This window comes from Lotus japonicus, chromosome 3, assembly GCF_012489685.1.
Source record: "Lotus japonicus ecotype B-129 chromosome 3, LjGifu_v1.2".
Taxonomy (NCBI): Eukaryota; Viridiplantae; Streptophyta; class Magnoliopsida; order Fabales; family Fabaceae; genus Lotus; species Lotus japonicus.
In genome coordinates this window covers 5,710,735-5,730,854 of record NC_080043.1, presented here as the reverse complement: position 1 = coordinate 5,730,854, position 20,120 = coordinate 5,710,735, and the positions used below count along the sequence as shown (strand labels likewise).

General features: G+C 36.4%; 2 protein-coding genes across 2 annotated transcripts; one reads left to right on the top strand and one right to left on the bottom strand.

Annotated features, from left to right (window-relative positions):
• The first annotated feature begins 1,774 nt into the window (after positions 1 to 1,774).
• Positions 1,775 to 13,339, top strand: LOC130742604 (dynamin-2B-like). The gene is made up of 22 exons (XM_057594702.1): positions 1,775 to 2,197; positions 2,272 to 2,322; positions 2,444 to 2,564; positions 2,665 to 2,757; positions 3,173 to 3,234; positions 3,352 to 3,469; positions 3,617 to 3,959; positions 4,596 to 4,743; positions 5,530 to 5,631; positions 5,747 to 5,866; positions 6,583 to 6,666; positions 6,846 to 6,973; positions 7,417 to 7,501; positions 7,651 to 7,807; positions 8,133 to 8,209; positions 8,831 to 8,887; positions 10,095 to 10,239; positions 10,338 to 10,489; positions 11,157 to 11,270; positions 11,365 to 11,432; positions 12,114 to 12,283; positions 12,682 to 13,339. The coding sequence occupies exons 1-22, from the start codon at positions 2,051 to 2,053 to the stop codon at positions 12,912 to 12,914; spliced, it is 2,775 nt and encodes a 924-aa protein (XP_057450685.1). The 5' UTR covers positions 1,775 to 2,050; the 3' UTR covers positions 12,915 to 13,339.
• A 2,547-nt stretch (positions 13,340 to 15,886) lies between these two features.
• Positions 15,887 to 20,120, bottom strand: LOC130748116 (SUN domain-containing protein 4-like). Its single transcript, XM_057601261.1, has 4 exons — positions 19,735 to 20,120; positions 17,744 to 19,050; positions 17,555 to 17,640; positions 15,887 to 16,178 (listed from the first exon to the last, which is right to left on the bottom strand). Exons 1-4 carry the CDS (start codon positions 19,862 to 19,864, stop codon positions 15,935 to 15,937), a joined length of 1,767 nt encoding a protein of 588 aa, XP_057457244.1. The 5' UTR covers positions 19,865 to 20,120; the 3' UTR covers positions 15,887 to 15,934.

The following is a 20,120-nucleotide window of genomic DNA, read 5'->3' as shown; positions in this document are numbered from 1 at the left end:
TTCTCTCGTATGATAGTTAACATAGAGAGTTTTTTATTTTCCTGCACATTAGTCTCGAATTTGAAACCTTAAAGATATTCTTGCAAAAAATGCCAATACAAATAATATAGTACTACAAAAACATTATACTTAGAATATTGTATCATCACAATACTACTTCGTAATTTTCAAATTGGTTAAATATGTTTTTAGTTCCAATAAAATAGAGGTGAATTGGAATTGATCCCTCAAAAAATAATTTATAACTTTTTATCCCCAACATCAATGAAATATATGAAAGTATTGTCTATTATTCATTTTGTAGCGGTTTTTGTGTGTTGGTTGCGGTTTTTAACCACCACAACATACATTAGTGGCGCATGGACTAATAAATTCACATATTTCATTAATGTCGGGGGATAAAAGCTATGATTTTTTTTGGAGGAATCAAATACACTTTAACCCGATTTTAGAGGGACTACAAACATATTTAACCCTTTCCGAATCTTACATATTTATATTCTATACTAATGGGTTAGTAAACATGCTATATGAGGTTATTTTTCATGGTGTATTGCTACATCACCGATAAGGTATCTCATCATTGTTCATGCAAGAATATGATAAGATTTAGACCGCACATTGAAGGAGACCTAAACCTAGCTATTTCAATATGAAGACTAAAGATCCCTATTACAAGTGGTCACTTCTCATTATATAGGGCCTAAAGTTACATACATGAGTTTGAGCTTAAGTACTAAATTAGCTCATATAGACATAACTCACCCGAAAAGGAGGTCGGGTCACTTAAGTCTATTAAGCACATAAGTCGCCAACACAGCGTAATAAACACACAACTCACCAAAAGGGACGGCTAATATGTGTAAGTGAAGTAGGACCAACCAGACATGAAGATGTCGCCGTCAGATGAAAAAGTCATGGCTAAAAGCTCGCCTATGTTAGGTGCCTCGTCCTCAAGAAATTCCTCACTCGCCATGTCTATAATAAGGTCATCTTGAGGGGAATCACCTCTCTCGAGCACATTCTAGGCGGACCCTATATTTAGGAAGTACCTGACCAGTCCACAAGTATCAAAGACACCGAACCTGAAACATGAAAACAAACCATGTCTTCAATATATGAGAATGAAGGAGACTTGGGGGCTGATCAGGAGTGACCAGCCATGGACAACTCCTTCATCCCCGCTTATTGAAGACATACTTTATCTTAATGGTTCAAGCTTGATGTCTTAGAGCACTAGATCTAATCGTGTTCTTACATGAACAACCATAGAAGCCACTTATCCTATGCAAGTATAAATAACTTGATGATCAATGGATATATAAAGAACTGATGATGACAAATTGATGCCATATATGATGTATCAACGAATATAATAATAAACTTAAATGATGACAATTCAACATATTGGAAATGGAGTTGCACCAGAAATGATCACAATATATATAGAGACCATGTTGCAAATTGAATGTGAGCACGTATAACCATGTTTACTCTATCTAACTTGTTATGATTATGGACCATACTTTATTAACTAATTTGTAATTATATGGTGTTTATTAAAATTATTGCCAAAAAATAGGATATACTCTACATTTTAGAGAGTGATTCAAGAATTTATTATTAAACGGTGAATCTAATTCTAATTCTAATTCTAATGTAAAAAAAATGAAAGTAAGAAAAATGAAGTAGGAGTAAGCTGAAACGAAAGTAGATTCAAAATAAAAATGACAAGGGACCCACCCGTCAACAGAGACAGACGACAACCATTTCAAAACGCGGAAGGAAGAGTGAGAGAGAGATATTAGAGAGAGAGAGAGAGAGAGAGCGTGGAAGTGCTTTTTGAATTTTCCCAATCGCCCTTCAATTCACTCCCAACAGAACCCAAACCCCATTCCTTCAATTCTAGAGAGAGAATCTCCGAGATCTACTCCCTCTCTTCACACAGATCGTACCCTCCGTCTGGGTTTAGGGTTCGGTTTCGATCGATCCCTATTCGAATTCGATTCACCTTCTTCCTCCTCCGTTTTTTGATCCGTTTGGTTGACCTATGGCGGCGATCGATGACTTGTCGGAGCTCGCTGATTCGATTCGCCAAGCCGCGGCGCTCCTCGCCGACGAAGACGTCGATGACTCCAACTCCTCATCTTCCAGACGGCCTTCCACTTTCCTCAACGTCGTCGCTCTCGGCGGTGTCGTAAGTCTCCATTTCTTCATCATCATCTTCACCGTAATTTATCAGTTACATACAATTCATTTCCAATTTTGTAGGGAGCTGGTAAATCCGCTGTTCTCAACAGTTTGATTGGACATCCCGTTTTGGTAAGCTAGATTTCAATTTCCATTTCTCTCGATTTTCCATTTTAGGTTCTCAATTCTACTAGTTTTAGTCTTAGAAGTGATAGTTTTAGTGAAAATTGAAGTGAATGTTTGTGATCTTCAGCCTACTGGCGAAAACGGAGCTACTCGGGCTCCTATATGCATTGATCTGCAGCGAGATACTTCGTTGAGCAGCAAATCGATTATCATACAGATTGACAATAAGTCCCAGCAAGTCTCTGCAAGTCAGTTTCTCTTGTTAACCAAAGTGTCTGATCTATTCCATTCGCGCGTTTTTTCTTTCTCGAACGAAAGTATTCATGTGCTTTGTTTTGTTTTCCGCAGCTGCTTTAAGACATTCGTTGCAGGACAGATTGAGCAAGGGCTCCACGGGCAAGAGTCGGGATCAAATACTTTTGAAGCTACGCACTAGCACAGGTTTATTGATCACTGATTATTGATTTTTTGTTTCCTTACCATGTTCAATTTAGACAATTAGATAGAACTGTATAGCTTTGAAAGGGTAGATTTTGGTTTTACTACCTTTCTCCCCCGCCTCTAATTTTATGTAGCCAGATATGATATATGAAACTGGAGTTTTCTTGTTGAATTTTAGTCCTTGAAGTTACAGTAGCTCTCACAAAACCTTTGAATTGCTTGGTGCTGCGTGCTTGTATATTTTTACATATGTTTGTTTGTGAAAGTTGGCTTGTATTTAAACACTGAAAAAGTGAAATAGTCTCCTCTATGTAAACATTGAATGAGTTTGTTTATTAGGCAGCTCCAGCTATGTTTGCTGTACCGATTTTCCCCTACACTCCCTAACATTCTTTCCAAAATCTTATCCTCCCAGCACCACCTCTTAAGTTGGTTGATTTACCTGGGTTAGATCAGCGTATCATGGATGGATCGATGGTAAGTGTGTCCTGCATTTTCCTAAACTATATTTGATTTCCTAACTTTTTGTCTTTTTCTGAAGTTATCATTAAGCAGTTTTGGGTTCTGATGTTATTTACTTTGGTCCTTGCATAGGTTAGTGAATATGTGGAGCATAATGATGCCATTTTGCTAATTGTTATACCTGCATCTCAAGCACCTGAAGTTGCTACATCTCGTGCTCTTAGAGTTGCAAAGGAATATGATAGCGAAGGTAGATTATTCACGCTCATCTTTTTAGAGGAATGCTTTTTAATAAAACTAGCAAGTAATTTTGCTACTGAGGAGTTGTTTGATTCCTTTCTTCCAATGGTTTTTGCCGCTGTTAATTGACTAAATGGGCAAATTTAATTTTTCATAGGTACCAGAACTGTTGGTGTTATCAGTAAAATTGATCAAGCTGCAGCAGACCAGAAGTCACTAGCTGCAGTTCAAGCACTTCTAATGAATCAAGGTCCTCCAAAAGCATCAGATATCCCTTGGGTTGCATTGATTGGTCAATCAGTTTCAATAGCTACAGCTCAGTCTGGATCTGCTGGTTCTGAAAGTTCCTTGGAAACTGCATGGAGAGCAGAGAGTGAAAGCCTCAAGTCCATATTGACAGGAGCTCCTCCGAGCAAGCTTGGAAGGATAGCTTTGGTTGATGCCCTGGCACAGCAGATTCAGAATCGTATGAAGCTTCGGGTCCCTAACCTTCTTTCTGGGTAATTTCCATGCTGTGCAATTTGATATTATCTTATTGCTATTATGTATCATTGTTTGCATTTGTGGTCTTGTTTGTGGTGGAAACCTAAGAAGTTTACAATAAATAAATGGTTGGTGTTTCTTGGCATTTATGTGAAATGCTTCAGCTTATTGTTTTTTAACTTTTATATTTTGTTCACCACATGAATAACTATATAAGATTAAATGATTTGTGATATACACAATTGTGTCCTGTTAAAATGCGGTTGTTTTAAAAGGAAAAAATATGTTTTTTTATTGTTGTTTAAAATAGTCTCTTAGTCAATGTGCTCTTTTAATACATCCTTGATTTGATTATCTGAGCTATGTTTTTTCAGATTACTTTTGTTTTCTCACGGGTATTCTTGTTATTTATTAGTTGAATCAGTCTTATCTGTGAGAAGTCCATATGGAAGTTTAGTAAGTTAAAATAGATAAGGTCAAAACAAACTAGTAGTTAGATCTGTTAGCATACAACATTCCAGTGGTTCTTGTAGAAGTTCTGGCTATTTGCTAAAACATTGGCAACTGAATTGCTCTCTATGAAATTTGGCTTTCAGTAAGGATTGCCATTTTAGTAAGTGAATTGTATTAATTTTAACTGATGTGATGTTAAGGTTACAAGGAAAGTCCCAGATAGTTCAGGATGAATTGGCGAGGCTTGGTGAGTCAATGGTCACCACTTCAGAGGGTACACGTGCTATAGCCTTGGAACTTTGCCGTGAATTTGAGGATAAGTTCCTACAACACATTACCTCTGGCGAGGTATGTTTTCTCAATCATATATTTTAATCGAACTTGAATTATTTGCAATGATGCTTATCATTGGGGGGGGGGGGGTGCTATTTCTTTTGTATCCAGTATTTATAGCTTCATTCTTTTGCACACTATAGTATATCTAGGGTCTCTGCACATTAGAAAAAACACTGGGCCCAATTTAATTTTAAGAAAGCAAAGCTTTTTAGGTTTGTGGAAATGAGAAAGAGCTTTATTTGATTGTTTTACATTTAAGATATTCATTATTATTGATCTGGTGCTCTGGTTATAAATATTACTGGTCCACATCCAATATCTGTTAGTTGCCATTTTATATAATGTCAACAACCGATGATCCCCTGAGATAATCCTTACTCTTTGCACAACCGATGATCCCCTGTGATAATCCATGCGCTAAACACCAAAGGTACCCTCTTGAAATCATACAAGTCCTTTCACCCCGCGGACTGCAAAGATTTATAGACCATGTATTGCCCCAATGCTCTGCTCTCCTTATTTTACCATTCATTTGGAAGTGAACATGAAATAAGTGATCAATTGAGGGAGAATAAACCCAGTTTCTTAACATATACTAAAAAAGATTATTCCAATTGTGGCTCAGCTGAACACTAGAGAAATAAATGGGGAAGTTTCGTTTATAAATAATTTGGGAATTATTTTGAAACTTCAGCATTTAATGATAAATTGGTTTTGACATTGTGTTGATGGACAATTAATGTGTTTGTTGCTTGAGTTTGTTATTGTTTGCTGAATTACTATAATTTTATCTGGCAGGGAGCTGGTTGGAAAATTGTTTCCTGCTTTGAGGGGAGATTTCCTGATAGAATGAAGCAATTACCTTTAGATAGGCATTTTGATATCAACAATGTAAAGAGGGTAAGTATTGGACTCCTGGTTCAGTGATATCTTTTTGCATTGCTGCTTTGTTGTTTTTTTTCCCTTTTGTTTGGAGGAGTTACTACTCTCACTGACCCTTTTTGGCTATGATCAGATTGTGTTAGAAGCTGATGGTTATCAGCCTTATCTTATTTCCCCTGAAAAGGGATTAAGATCATTAATCAAAGGTGTTCTGGAGCTCGCAAAAGAACCATCTCGTCTTTGTGTTGATGAGGTATATGTATAATGAAGTTGAATTTGTACATTCTTCCTCATGTCTTGTGCTTTTTTTGTTTGTTTTCATATTTTCATTTGGTTCGTCAATCAGGTTTAAACTTAGGAATGTAGTTCCTCTCCCTTCAATCCAGCTTTGTTATTTGTAGTGGAACCATAAGCGTTGGTACTTTAGGTATCCATTCCTCCCAAAGAACATGTAAATAGATGACTACTTAATTATATGTAAATATAAGATTCTCATTCAATTTTCTTTATTGTTAAGAGAGTGGATTGACCCCCATTGCTGAGGTATATGGTACAATTAAAGGGATCAGATATAAAAGGATAAAGTCACAGATAAGGAAGACTTAATAGGAAATGAAGGGATTGTTTGCGTTGTTAAATTTGGGGGCTGAAGTGAATGCTGAGCTGCAAGGATTAGTGAGAGGCAGGAATTCAGTTTACGGGACATGAAACTATAAGAGTAAGGATAGGTTGGGCATGATAGGCATGAATTGAGGGGAAAGGAGAATGGGCTTGCGCTAGAGGTTATGTGCACATGCATAACTCTCGATTTATCTTCCATTTTCTGTTCTTGTTAGCAGCTAGTAGATTTACCGGAAGTCCTACACTGTAATTAAAGCACACAGTTAATGTTGGCATGACCATTTTGTGCACTTTACTAGTTCTATTTTTCTGGTTTCTTACAGAGAATCTCTTTGCCTTATACTCTAGGTACACCGTGTCCTAATAGAAATTGTGTCTTCTGCTGCCAATGCTACTCCTGGTTTAGGAAGATATCCGCCTTTCAAGAGAGAGGTATGGTACTATGTAGTTTATTTATTTTTTACTTGCTCGCTACCGATTTCTGTATGTTATGTGACATTGGAGTGCAATTTTTAATTGCATATTTTGCTTCCTTCTTCATGAATGTATCCCCCTGGGTGGGAAGTGGACTTTCTCTTTCTTTTTAATAACCTCGTTTAAAAACTTTCAAGGTTGTAGCTATTGCTACTGCTGCACTAGAAGTGTTTAAGAATGAATCGAAGAAAATGGTGGTTGCACTAGTTGATATGGAGCGTGCTTTTGTGCCACCACAACATTTCATTCGCCTGGTACAAAGGAGGTAATTTGGATTTGGACATTTTCTAAATGGATCCTGATCTTCTTGTTTGGAGAATGATTTGTTCCCTACTCTATCTGTCTCTTTGATAGGAACCATATTTATCAATTCGGGTAGAATCTCTTAGTAGCCAACCCCAAAAGTGCTACAACACATAGTGGGATGGCTGCTGCTATGAATTTTTTTATATAGTTTATACAATTTATTTATAAGATATACATATGAATGCCCAAAATTTGGACTCTACTAAGCTTACTAATATCTTCTAGTCAAGGCAATTTTGCAGAACTTGGAATCCTAAATAAGTTCTTCCTCTTGGCTTGTAAAACTTTACCGAAGACCCAAATCCATAAACTATTATTTTCTACTACTAGTTGCTTATACCTACAGTTGTAGGCTTTTGCCTAATTTATATTTATTTAGTTATTCTGTGTTATTTACTCTAGGATGGAAAGGCAACGTCGAGAGGATGAGCTGAAGGGCCGACCCTCCAGAAAAGGGCAGGATGCAGAGCAATCTATACTTAATCGGGTAGGTGTACTTGTACAGTAACAAAGACTGTCTTCAAAAAAAAGTGAAGGACAAAATGTGCATCTGTAATCTGATTTGTTGATTTGTTTTTTACTCTCATTTTCTGTGACTTGTTTGATTTGTGATCTGCATTTGTCAACTTATTTTAGGCCACCAGTCCCCAAACTGGTGCAAGCATGAAATCAATTAAGGAGGATAAGGATAAGGATAAGGAGAAAGACAAAGACAAATCAAGCCAGGCAGAGAAAGAAGGGCAAGAAGGCTCTGGTTTAAAGACTGCTGGACCTGAAGGAGAAATTACAGCAGGTCTGTGCCATGCTGTATGCCACTAGATTTTTTTAGATGTTTCAGCCTTCAGGCAGTCTCACTCCCTCCTGTTGCATCTGTCAAGTTTTTCATGGAGGAAATCTTTCTGAAATTGTAGTTGGAATGATGTTCTGTCAATGACCTTGATGGATCTTAATTCTATAAGCTTTGCTAGTTCATTTTCTTGGTTATCTATCCTAGAATGCATGGGAGCAATTTTTAGTTTGAATTGCAGTATTGCATCAATTTGGATTTGGAAGTCGGGATTTCTCAATGTATATATATTTTTTAAACTTACAACTAAACTAGTTTTTTCTTCTTGCAGGATTTTTGTTAAAGAAAAGTGCAAAAACTAATGGTTGGAGCAGGCGATGGTTTGTGCTTAATGAGAAGACAGGAAAGGTTGGTATTATTAACCATTGACCTATGTTGGTATATTATTTACATGTGTTCCATAGGACTTCAGTCTTTTTGAACCTTGGCTACTTAAACCTGAGTAAAATCCGTATATCATTTCCTGCACCGTCAAAATTATTCTTATTCCCTTTTTTGAACCTTGGCTACTTGAACCTGGTGTGCATTTTTTGCATGCTATATGACAATTTTTTCCTTGATGCACAACTATACAAGTCTAAGATCGTAATATTGCTTTTCATGTGTAAGTAATGTAAAATTGGACACTGCTGGTTCTTATAATTGGCTTTACATATGTGTGAGTAATGTAAAATTGGACACTGCTGGTTCTTATAATTGGCTTTAATGTAATGTAAAATTGCTTGCATAGGCAGCCAAGTAAGACCACTGACAGAAAAACCTAATATTATAACCTAATTTTCCTGAAATGCATCATAGATGTTTGCACCTTGGAGTATGATTGTTCCTGTAGTTTCCAATTGATAAAAGTTTTTTTTTTTGAATCTGTGTTGCTTTTACATTCATTTAGACTGAGATGTAATTGGCTGCTTTTGGTGCAATTTTGTATATGTAGTGTTGACTTTATACTTTATACTTTCACTTCCACAGCTTGGGTACACCAAAAAGCAAGAGGAAAGGCATTTTCGTGGTGTTATTACATTAGAGGTATGGAGGATTATTATTACTTTTGCACATTCATATTCGTATTTATAACCTAACAGCTTACTGTCTTCAATATACACATTATGAGGGAATAGATTATGACGTAATTTCCTTCTCAGCAATTAGTGATGCTTATTTAATTAAATTTATTGGTCCTGAACGTGTTTTATTTTTTTGCTTGAATAATTCAATTATTGTTGTCAAAATTTCCCTTGATTGCGTTTCTCTAATGCAGTATTTAATATTTATGATGTTTTAGGTTTGAAAATAATTCTTTTAAAATTGCAAAGCCTTCAAAATATAAAAATGAAATAGGTGCACAATTGTTGATTTAGTTATTTATTTTAGATATTTGAAAGTTTGAAACACACTAATGATGTTCAATTTTTTCCTCCAGAATTTGTTGTTTGTTTGAACTCTTGAAATGAAACAGCGGTGAATATGTTTGTGCAACTGATATGTGGAATAAAATCTTTCACAATAGTTCTATTTTCCCTATAGGTTTAGTCATTTCATTCCAAGTCTGGTTTATTTTTTATGGGAAACTAGTGGATTACTGTCTATGCATTATTTTTCTCTCTCAAAGTTCCTGAGTTCTATTATGCTGGTAGGTTAAATTGATTAAATACCAACTTTTTTTGTTGGACAAGATATAATATCAACTCAAATTCCATAATATGTTTGTTTCTATGCTATGGATTCATGTTACTTCAAGCTTCTTAAATGGCATTTCACATGTCTAGAAAAATTGTCATCCCATGCATGGGTATGGGCTGGGTGCAAACCTTTGTTGGTGCACCAGTAGTCGGGTGGGTGGTTAGCTGACTCGTATATTATATGGATATGGATATGGAGTAACCTCCAATTCTGTTAGGGTGATAAGTATGGCAAATCTTCCTTTTTGCTGGAAAATGCTTATTTAATCTAAATGTAAGATCATTTCAGTGTTCTACTTGAATTTGGATATTTTGATGTGTTTGTTTGTTATTGTTCCTTCTCTTCTTACTGTTATCTCTGGTGTCATAACTCAACTTTAAAGCTTAGGTTTTAATATGCTTGCCTTTTGCTAACTAGATATTCACTTGTAATTTTCTGAAGTTTCACATTGTTGCAGTATGTACTGGCTTATGTTTTGACAGTCAGTGGGTTACACTGAAAATAGGGTGCAATTCATAGTCTTGATAAGCATCCAATTTAAATTACTATGCAGGAATGTAACATTGAAGAGGTTTCAGATGAAGGCGATCCTCCACCAAAAAGCTCAAAGGACAAGAAGTCTAATGGACCTGATTCTGGCAAAGTCAACCTTGTATTTAAAATTACTAGCAGAGTTCCTTATAAAACCGTTTTGAAAGGTAACTTATTGACACTGATAGTGCATACGAACTTTTATTTCTTTAGAAACTTCTGAAAAGTGAGAACATTTTAATTACATTGTTTTTCTCTATTGCAGCGCATAGTGCTGTTCTTTTGAAGGCTGAGAGCACAACTGATAAGGTTGAATGGATTAAGAAGATAAGTAACGTTATACAAGCAAAGGGAGGACAAATAAGGCTTTCATCTGAAGGCTCTACCATGAGACAGAGCCTCTCTGATGGTTCCTTGGTGAGTTGCTGGCTTAAAGCCACTGTTCGTGCTGTACATTTCGTATGATGTGGTCATTAGGCTTATATAATTAAATTCATGAATTAGTATATTCCTTGATTAACGAAGTTTATTAATCTGGTGATTTTTTGGTTAACCTTTGTGCACTGTAACTAATTTTATATATTTGGCCTTTTTGGGATCTCTCAAATCATTTTTTTAAATATAAATCAATTTTGTTGAGGTTTTCCATTAGGGTGCTGGTCATGAAATTAAAATCAAAACTACTAAATGAAATCCAGAAAGCATTGAATACTTTATTTTAGTAATTAGGATTATTTAATGAAGGGCAATCATTTCTCAATTAACAAGCCCCTATACTTTATTTAATGGAACTTTGTGTAAGCCTTTGTTGGGAGTTCATTCAGTTAGGTGGAGCACAAACCTGACCAACTCGAAGCAAACTAGAGGAGGTTGGGTCATGAATTCTCCAAGCCAATTTCCGTCACTTGTAAATTTGAATTTTATTGTGTCAAAATATCTGGGATGTAGAGTGCATTCGCTCAGCAATCGTGAGAACATGTCTAGATTCCATAAGTGTATCCTTAGTTTCATAAGTAGACATAATAAAAAAATGAGTTGAAGATAAATTGGTAACCCTGTTGTTTTTCTCTTTGTTGTATCTCAGGACACCATGGCTCGAAGACCTGCTGATCCTGAGGAAGAACTCCGGTGGATGTCCCAAGAAGTTCGTGGCTATGTGGAAGCAGTTTTAAACAGTTTAGCTGCTAATGTACCAAAGGCAAGCTTCTGCTTTTAACTTTTTATTTTCTATAATATTTTTCAGTTTTGTCGATGTTAATTTTTAATGCTTTTTCTGGTTTATTGTTTGGCAGGCCATTGTCCTTTGCCAAGTTGAAAAATCTAAGGAAGACATGCTGAATCAATTATATAGCTCTGTCAGGTTCAGAAATTTGAGATTTCCTTTACATTTACTTTTGTTTTCTTGAAAACAAAATTCTGGCATTTTGTTATAGGTTTTTGAAGATGTTCAATTGTTCTTGTCTTAATTAAATCTCTTGGTTGAAATCATCTAAATATAATTTTTTACAACTTTCCGTTTCCTGATTATTATGTCTCTACTGGGGGGGGGGGGTATCTAGGAATAGGTGAGGGGACATTACTGGTTTTACGAGAACTTGCATTCACGTGATACACTCCCTCCATGTTTGCGTGTGTGAGAGTAGAGGGAGGGAGGTACTATTTATGTGTGTGTGAGGGCAGAGGGAGGGAGGTGCTATTTATTATAAAACGAATTACATGTGAATGTGAGAAGAGGTAGAAACAGAAATCATGGGTAGAGAAAAAAGGGAGAGAAATTGAAAATTTTCTCTGCGAAAGCTATGTATTGCTTTACTATCACTGAACATTGTGTGTGTGTGTGTTGTGTTCTTCAAGGTGCAGTAATTCTGCTTTGTATGTCAATAGGGAAAACTCCGAACTTCACTCATGATCAATCATTCATTTTTATCATGTTGTACAAGTTACATGCTAACTGATCTGGATGCTACAATTTTTACATGTCAAATATTTTCACTGCTTCGATTTAAGTTTTGTTGAACATTTTTCTATCTTCCATAATTAGTGGTCAAAGCACGGCTAAGATTGAGGAGCTGCTTCTAGAAGATCAAAATGTAAAACGCAGAAGAGAGCGTATCCAGAAACAATCCTCGCTTCTTTCTAAATTAACACGCCAATTGAGTATTCATGACAACCGAGCATCTGCTGCCTCTAGTTGGTCAAATGGCAGTGCAGGTGTGTGTAAGCTGCCTTTTTTACTCATTTACATATTTATTAGATCTAATGTATTATAGCATTTAATTTTTGTATATATTGAAAATTGTCATCTTTGATGGCAGAATTTTATCCAGAACTTTGATGCTTTTACTTTCTGATTGTTCTTCTGTATAAAATATACATCGTGGACCTGTTGACTGTTGATTAATATGGTTAGGATAAATTACATGCGTGCAGAGATAACAATCTATGTATGTTTTTGGAATCAGCTCTTCATTTTTCATTACCAGCTACAATTTGCATTCTACTTTGTAAAGCTTGCCTTGCACTTCAAAGGATTCAAATCGTATATCTCTTATTTATTTTTTAAAATTTTCATTTTTGGGTACTGAAGACACATCGTATTTGTTTTACAGAGAGTAGCCCAAGAAGCAGCAGTGGACCAAGTGATGACTGGAGATCTGCCTTTGATGCAGCTGCCAATGGCCCTGTTAGCCGCAGTGGCTCATCGAGATCTGGATCCAACGGTCATACTCGACATAATAGTGATCCTGCACAAAATGGTGACTCTGGTTCAAACTCGGGAAGCCGTCGAACACCCAATCGACTACCTCCTGCTCCACCAGGTTCCTCGGGTTACAGATATTAACGAATAGCCGGCTGGTGATTGCTTGACAATTCATGTTTTGATACATTTTTGGAGGGTGAGACTGCTCCCGCCCCATTTCATATACCTTTGAGGATAAGGTCGTCCAATTCTTTGTTTCTGCCAGGGTATTTAGGTTATGAGGAATGTTTGTGTAAATAGAAGACTAGTTTGTTAGTATATATGTTTTCCGGGCTTGTCTCATTTCCGGGAAGTATGGAGTATCAACGCCGAACTTGAATACATTTATCATGTTTTGCTATTCAATATTCTTTCTTTTTACACTTATACCTTCTAATGTTTCTTTTTCACTTATGCTGGTTTTGGGAACTTGCACTCATTTTTGTATGCAAACGGTGTATCATGCTCTCCTAAGATTGGAACAATTGCCAATGGGTTTATTAGAAACATTTGGAGTATTTTATTCATATGGGGATATTTGTAGTGCATCTTTGTTTCTGCATAGTTATCTTTTCCAACCATTGATGGCTGGACATTATTATTATATTTATTAAGTTACATTTTGGATTGTACTTTTAACCCGTAATTGTAGTTATGAATAGATTTTGTTCTCCTAACTCGTCAATTTTAGTTTAACTAAAAATTAATATTACTTCGTCTAACCTAAATGGCGTATGAAGTTATGAAATAGGCTTAATACATCAGAAGGCCCCTGTAATTGTAAAGGGAATCAGTTCCAGGGCCTGAAGAATTTTCGCATCAAATTGGGTCCTTAAGAAATTTTTTTTAATTCAATTAAGGCCAAATCTCAATTTTGTCCTAGTCATCAGTGACACCTGGCTTTTATAATTTTTTTTTAATTAAAAAATATTAAAAAAATAATTTTTAATACCAAGTCATCAAATTAATCAGAAAAAAAAATTAAAAATCTTAATAAAAACCTAATCTAATAATCCTAAACTAAACAGCCTAATAATCTAACTAATAAACTAATCTAATAATCTAACCTAATCTAACAATCTAACTAAAAAACCTAATCATCTTCTGGAACCTTCCTCCCCCACTTTCTCCTCTTCTCGTTCAGATTGATCGACTGCCATCCTCTCCGCCACCGACGTCAAAATCCCCCACCAGTTCAAGGAAGGCCTCGACAACCCAGAGCTTCTCCTGTGGCCGGAACAAGGTGGTGACCCATATGGCACCCCGCTTTGGGATTACATCTCCTGCGACGGTGACCGGTGACCCATGGAGCGGTGACGGATCTGACATGGGTATGGTTAGGGACCAAGGTTGAGGGAAGGAGATGGCGGCGGGGGATTAGGTCATGTTGGTGGTAGCAGCTGCTGGATTTTCTCATGTTCAATTTTGCTGGGTCTGGTGCAGGTTTTGGGTCTTGTGTTTCTGCATCTAGTGGAACAGAGCCACTTTGTTCGTAACTCTGGTTTCTGACCCAAAACCCCTTGTGTCCCTTTCCCCTACCCTGTAATGCTACTGAGGAAAAAAAACCCAGATTGAAGCTCTGAGAGAGGAAGAAGATTCTGGGATGGAGGCTTTGAAGCAGAGAAACGCAGCAGCGGCGTGGAGCTCGGAAACGAAGGAGGAGCGCGGTGGTGCATCGGTTGAAGATGATGATGTAATTTGCGTGAACCATCCTTGTGTGATGAAGATGATGATATTTGTTATTTTGGATTTTTGTTGTTGTAAGAGGATGAAGATGATGAGAGAATGATAAAGATAATGGTGAATAGATTTAGTTTTTGTGTTTTAGATTAGGTTTTTATTTAGGTTAGGGATTATTAGATTAGGTTTTTATTAATTTTTGTAAATTTTTTTTCTGACTTAATAATTGAGTTGGAATTAAAAATTATTTTTTTTGTTTTTTTAATTAAAAAATAATAATAAATGCCACGTGGAATTGATGACTGGGATAAAATTGAAGGCTGGCACACTTTGTACTTAATTGAATTAAAAAAAAATTTCGAGGGACCCAATTTGATGCAAAATTTTTCTGGGCCCTGGATTTGATTCCCTTTACAATTCCAGGGGCCTTCTGATGTATTAAGCCTATGAAATATCAAATCCTGATGAATGTTCTGAACATTTCTCATCAAGGACAAGAATTCTGGTTCTTATAATCTTTTGAGGGTGAGCTCCCACAGCTTTAAGTTAAGCCATAAAAATTTTACTTCAAGGAAATGACCTTCGGGAGATAAAATTGAGGGATTGTGGCCCCCCATTCACCTCCCCTCTCCTCACTCCTAAAAGTTGCCAACTAATTAAGTTAAAAAAAAAAGACACCTCTCTCTTAGGTGGCTTCTAGGGTTTAAGTGCGTCCTAGGTCTTGCACCATGCAAAAGCAAAAATTACCCACAATAATATTCAAGATGACCTGTTGATTATCAGTATTAGAGGTGCTCTCATCGAGCTAGTGAACCTCTTTCCTATGATGCACAACTATAGATACTTGTGTTAAAATCCACATTGAATACTCTTTATAAAGTGTAGAGCAACCATAGAGTTAGTCTGGCTAGTCCAATTTTTAAGATGATCTTAGAGCCTATCTTGATCTATTTACTTGGTCATGCATAAATTAGCCGTCCATAGATGTTTCATCCTCAATTCCGCAAACTTGGCACTCCATGTGTTGCCCTACACGTGAGGGAAGTGTGTCAAGGTCTAAACTGACTAGAGACGCAAGTAACTAAACTGTCAATGCTGGGCTAATGTTTTGGGTGGACTTAGCCAAAACTGGATTTCTAACAACTTTTGATGTCATAAATGAAACATAATATCAATTACATTATTCTCGAGTTGTTTATGCTCTTTTTCATAACTATGCAACTTTTTACAGCAATGTACGAATCCTTTTTATTTGCTAAACTACTCACATGAAAGTACCTTATAAACTGCGGGAATACCAAAACCACGTTTTGCATCCACTCCAGGCGAAAAGATACAACTAGATCTCAATTTTTGAAGAAAGTTTCTAGATCAAGATAAAAAGAAGCAACACAAGCTCTATAAGCATCTCACAGGAGATAACATATCTCAAAAATGAATTATCACAAAATTAATATGAAAATAATTACACAACTCAATAATAGAAGAAACCAGGAAGAGCTATCGGCACAAAATTTCCCGGAGTAAATTGTTCTATCAACTCTTAGTGCTCTACAGACATTTGTAGCCATATGCAAAGATAGCCTCAATACAGCTAGCAATGAAAAAATACAACACAATAAAAATATAACTACACCCTTGTTTTCCAAAGAGATCTGCTTCTCCCGCACCTTTTCAACCTCGGATCTGAATTATTAATTAAAAAATATCAGGTCTCAGAGGACTAAATGATTAATAGCAGCACTAGTAATCAAAAGGCATTCAAATAAAAACACAGCTACCACGAAGCAGAAGGCAAGATTCAGAAACAGTAAGCACATGTTTAGAATTCCTTTCACAATTGGTTCTAAAACAAAAATCAATCCAGGGGAGAAACTTATCCCAGTAACTTCTGGGCGTCAGCAAAGAGAAATTGATCCAAACATGCTCTAAGAAGTACTATTGACTTTCCTCATGGTATTATTTAATAGCATAGATTTTATTTCCTGGACCAAGCTCTTCCATATGTGAGTCTTGGCACAAATATTTTATATAGCATAAAATGTTCATGATTTCACTTTGAGGTTATTACTAGAAAAATTCTTCTCATGATAACCGTTTGGATGCAAACCAAAGAACACTTGGAGCTTATTGTTTTTTCTAGTATATAAACTCCATTAAGTCCTTATCCAAATACACTCATATGCTAAATATCATATTTTCCTCTCCTTCAAGAAGAGAACAGCTCAGTTGTATCTAGTACGAGTCAAACGAAGATATATTTCCCCCAAAAAGAACATTAACAAGGAACAATCTTCTATTGTTTTGATTTTGTTCGCTATAGCTGTTTTATCACCGAAGCTTTAATTCAATAAAAATGACAGAAGATAGTGGGATGACAGGGGTAAGAAGATAAAAAAAAAAACACTCATTCGTAGTCTTCCATTGGTATCTGTGAGTATCATCACTTCATACCTTGTGAAATGCCTTGGAATAAGGAAAACTCCCCTTACAATTAACTTCTCTTACAAATAAATAAATAAATAAATAAGACAACCAGTTTATAAAATCTGAATTAGTCATTGAACTGGAATTGGTCAAATGTGAAATTGTGGTTGTACTGACCGAGGTTCGCATGGGAGGGCACACGGCCCTCAAAGTTTCGAGTCTTTTATGGCCAAGAAGTTTGAGTCTTGAATTGGGATGGACTGACCGAGGTTCGCATGGGAGGGCACACGGCCCTGAAAGCTTCGAGGTTTTTGGGGTGAAGGAGCTTGAGTTTTGAATAGGGCTGGACCAACTAAGGTCAGCCTCCAAGCTTTGGGTTCTTTGAGGTGAAGGAGCTTGAGCCATGTACCGGACCGACTGAGGTCCACCTAGGAGGGTATGTACAACTATGATTTTAAGAACTAGGGACTAGTTGACTAGTTTTGGGGTCAGACTGACCAGTCTGCTGTGGTTCACAGAACCCAAATAAAAATGTCGAAACAGGGAGATGCACGGAAATTACTGTACTGTTCTAAAGAGCTCTTTAAGTTCAAAAAGTGAGAAATTATGAAAAAGCTTGTATTAAAAACTCTCACCTCAAAACAGCATTGTCCCTGAGTAGATGATCCAACTGCATGGAAATTTGAGACTTCCAAGACTTAAGATCACTTGCATCTTTTGTCTGCAAACAAATTATTTAAAAAATGAATAGGAAGTACAATGGTATCGACTTTCTACATAAATACAAACATTGTCAACAATATCCAGGATAGAATTTAACATACTATAACGTCCTGCTGATCAATGAGATTTCGTATATCTTCTTTGATCTTCTGTAAAAGTAAATCTTTTTCTCCTATGTCTTTGCTGTACTCTTTGAAAATATTGACGTATCTAGAGTTTAAATCTTCCATATACCGCTCCAAAACAAACAAACTCAAGTCTAGAGAACGAACTTTTTGCATAAGAATCTTGAGAACAGTATCCCCAGGCATCCTGCCAACTTGTTGGCGAATTTCTTCAACTGGATCAGGAACCTTATTATTTACTGCCTCATGATTTGCAGAAGCGATATCTGAAGCAGGGTCAGAATTGATCCCTCCTATAGTATTTTGATTAACATGTTCACTTTCAGCAGGATCAGGATGGGGTGATACTGTGTTCTTATCATCATTACCTCCTCCAGATAGATTATCTTGAGTATATATCAAATCCTCCAGCATCCTCTCAACAGCATCCACACCATAAACTTCAACTATGCTTAGCGTGCAGTAAAATTCTGAACCATAGTGACTTTGAAGATTCAACTTTAGGTATCTCACCCATTTTGGTTCCTTAAGAACAAACCTTTGAGCATGCCTCACATTTGAAGCAGTAAAATTCCCAAGGAAAACCCAAACATCGGTTGGAAAGCTCAGACTGCCATAAATTTCAAAATCTTTTAAATTGGAAGAATGGTGCTCAAGATTGGCTATTTCTACCGTATCTACTAAGGTTTCTTCTGAAAGTTCTATAATGACATATTTCTCTTCAGCAGAACATGGATTTCGAAGATACTTATCTTTGTTTCTGCTTAAAACATTAGAGGCACCTTTGGCTTCTTTATTAGAACCCAAAACCTTAGCTCCCTTTGATTCCGAAGCATAATTGTATTCTGCTCCCCCAGGGTCCACTCTATGTATTACATTTCTAGATGGACCAGCACCAGCCTTAACTTTAGAACTAATTGCCCTGCTCTTGAATTCATCAAGACCAAGAGGCACAGCCCAAGATAAGTGGTCAGATTTTTGCACATCATTTTCGTGTTTGACAGCAGATTCACTACTTTCAACTTCATGTTCCTGTTTAGTAAGAGAATTTTTATTTTCTGTATCACAAGCGGCAGGTAATGCATACTCACCCCTTTCCCCGCCAGGATGTAACTCACCATCAAAACCATTAGCTTCGACACTTTTAGAGTGAAAAGACTCCAAAGGAAAGCAAGCATCAGTATCTTTGATGAAATACTTATCAGCAGTATTAGAGCTTTCACACAGCCCGTGCTTAACTTCATTCCAATTTTCTACTCCACCTGATTGTTTTTCAGATCCATCTACACCCAAAGATAATAAACTTAACAATAAGAATATGAGAAATGCATCTGCAGACAAGGAAAAAAGTTGTTCTGATTTTTCAAAAGCAAGACCATACATGAGTTCCTTATAAAGAAGCAAATTATCATCCAAATTCACCAGAATGAATATAATGTAGTGATACCAATGAATACACAGAATGCAGTTAAAATGGATATCTAGTAATAAACTAAGGACAGAACAAACTAAACTATGGATTGTAGAAAATATGTTATCTGAATGAGATGCAAGGCAAGGGGACACTTCCCCATAGATCACCTAGCAATTCAATTTTTCTACGACTTAGTGTGTGTTTGTATATCAGTTGAGTGCAACGCGAACAGACTTTCATACCAATCCATAAGAAGAGTTCCGTTCACTTTTTTTTTTCTCGAACCGAGTACAATGGCCATCCAAACATAGCCTTAAATGATAGTGAATATACCTTGACTATGTTCTCTTTACTAAAAGGAATTGGTCTATTGATCTCTATGAAGCCAAACAATTTTTTTTTGTTTCAGTTCCTAACTCATTAGTTGAAAAGAGTGTATTTTGATTCCATCTAGAGAAACCCACTTGAAAAAATTGATTCATAAACCAAAATCAAACTTGTAAGTATATAAGTTGAACCAAACATGGTATATTACTATAAAACAAAAACATACCTAAGTAACTATGGCCGCGACTGACCCACAAGCTGAAGAGGAAGAAAAGAAAAACCAAAGAGAAGCCAATTGCGTGTGGAAGTGGAAGAGCTCTTCTATTTTCCAGAAGAGCTTTCCGTGATCTCTGCATTGCACATCAATCCAATTCAGAAGGAAACGGACATGGAAATGGAAGGTGAAGAGAAAATGGGAAGAATTGTGTTGGCGTTGACGATGATAATGATGATGATGGATGGATCTGTGTATTGTATTGTATTGTATATTGTATTTGTATTGGTTGGTTCCGTAAAGCAAATGGAGAATGATTATCAAACACGACACAAAGCGCGTGTTGCTTAGTTGTGCATAAGGACACCTCCCCTGCTTGTCGACCAGAATGTTAATGC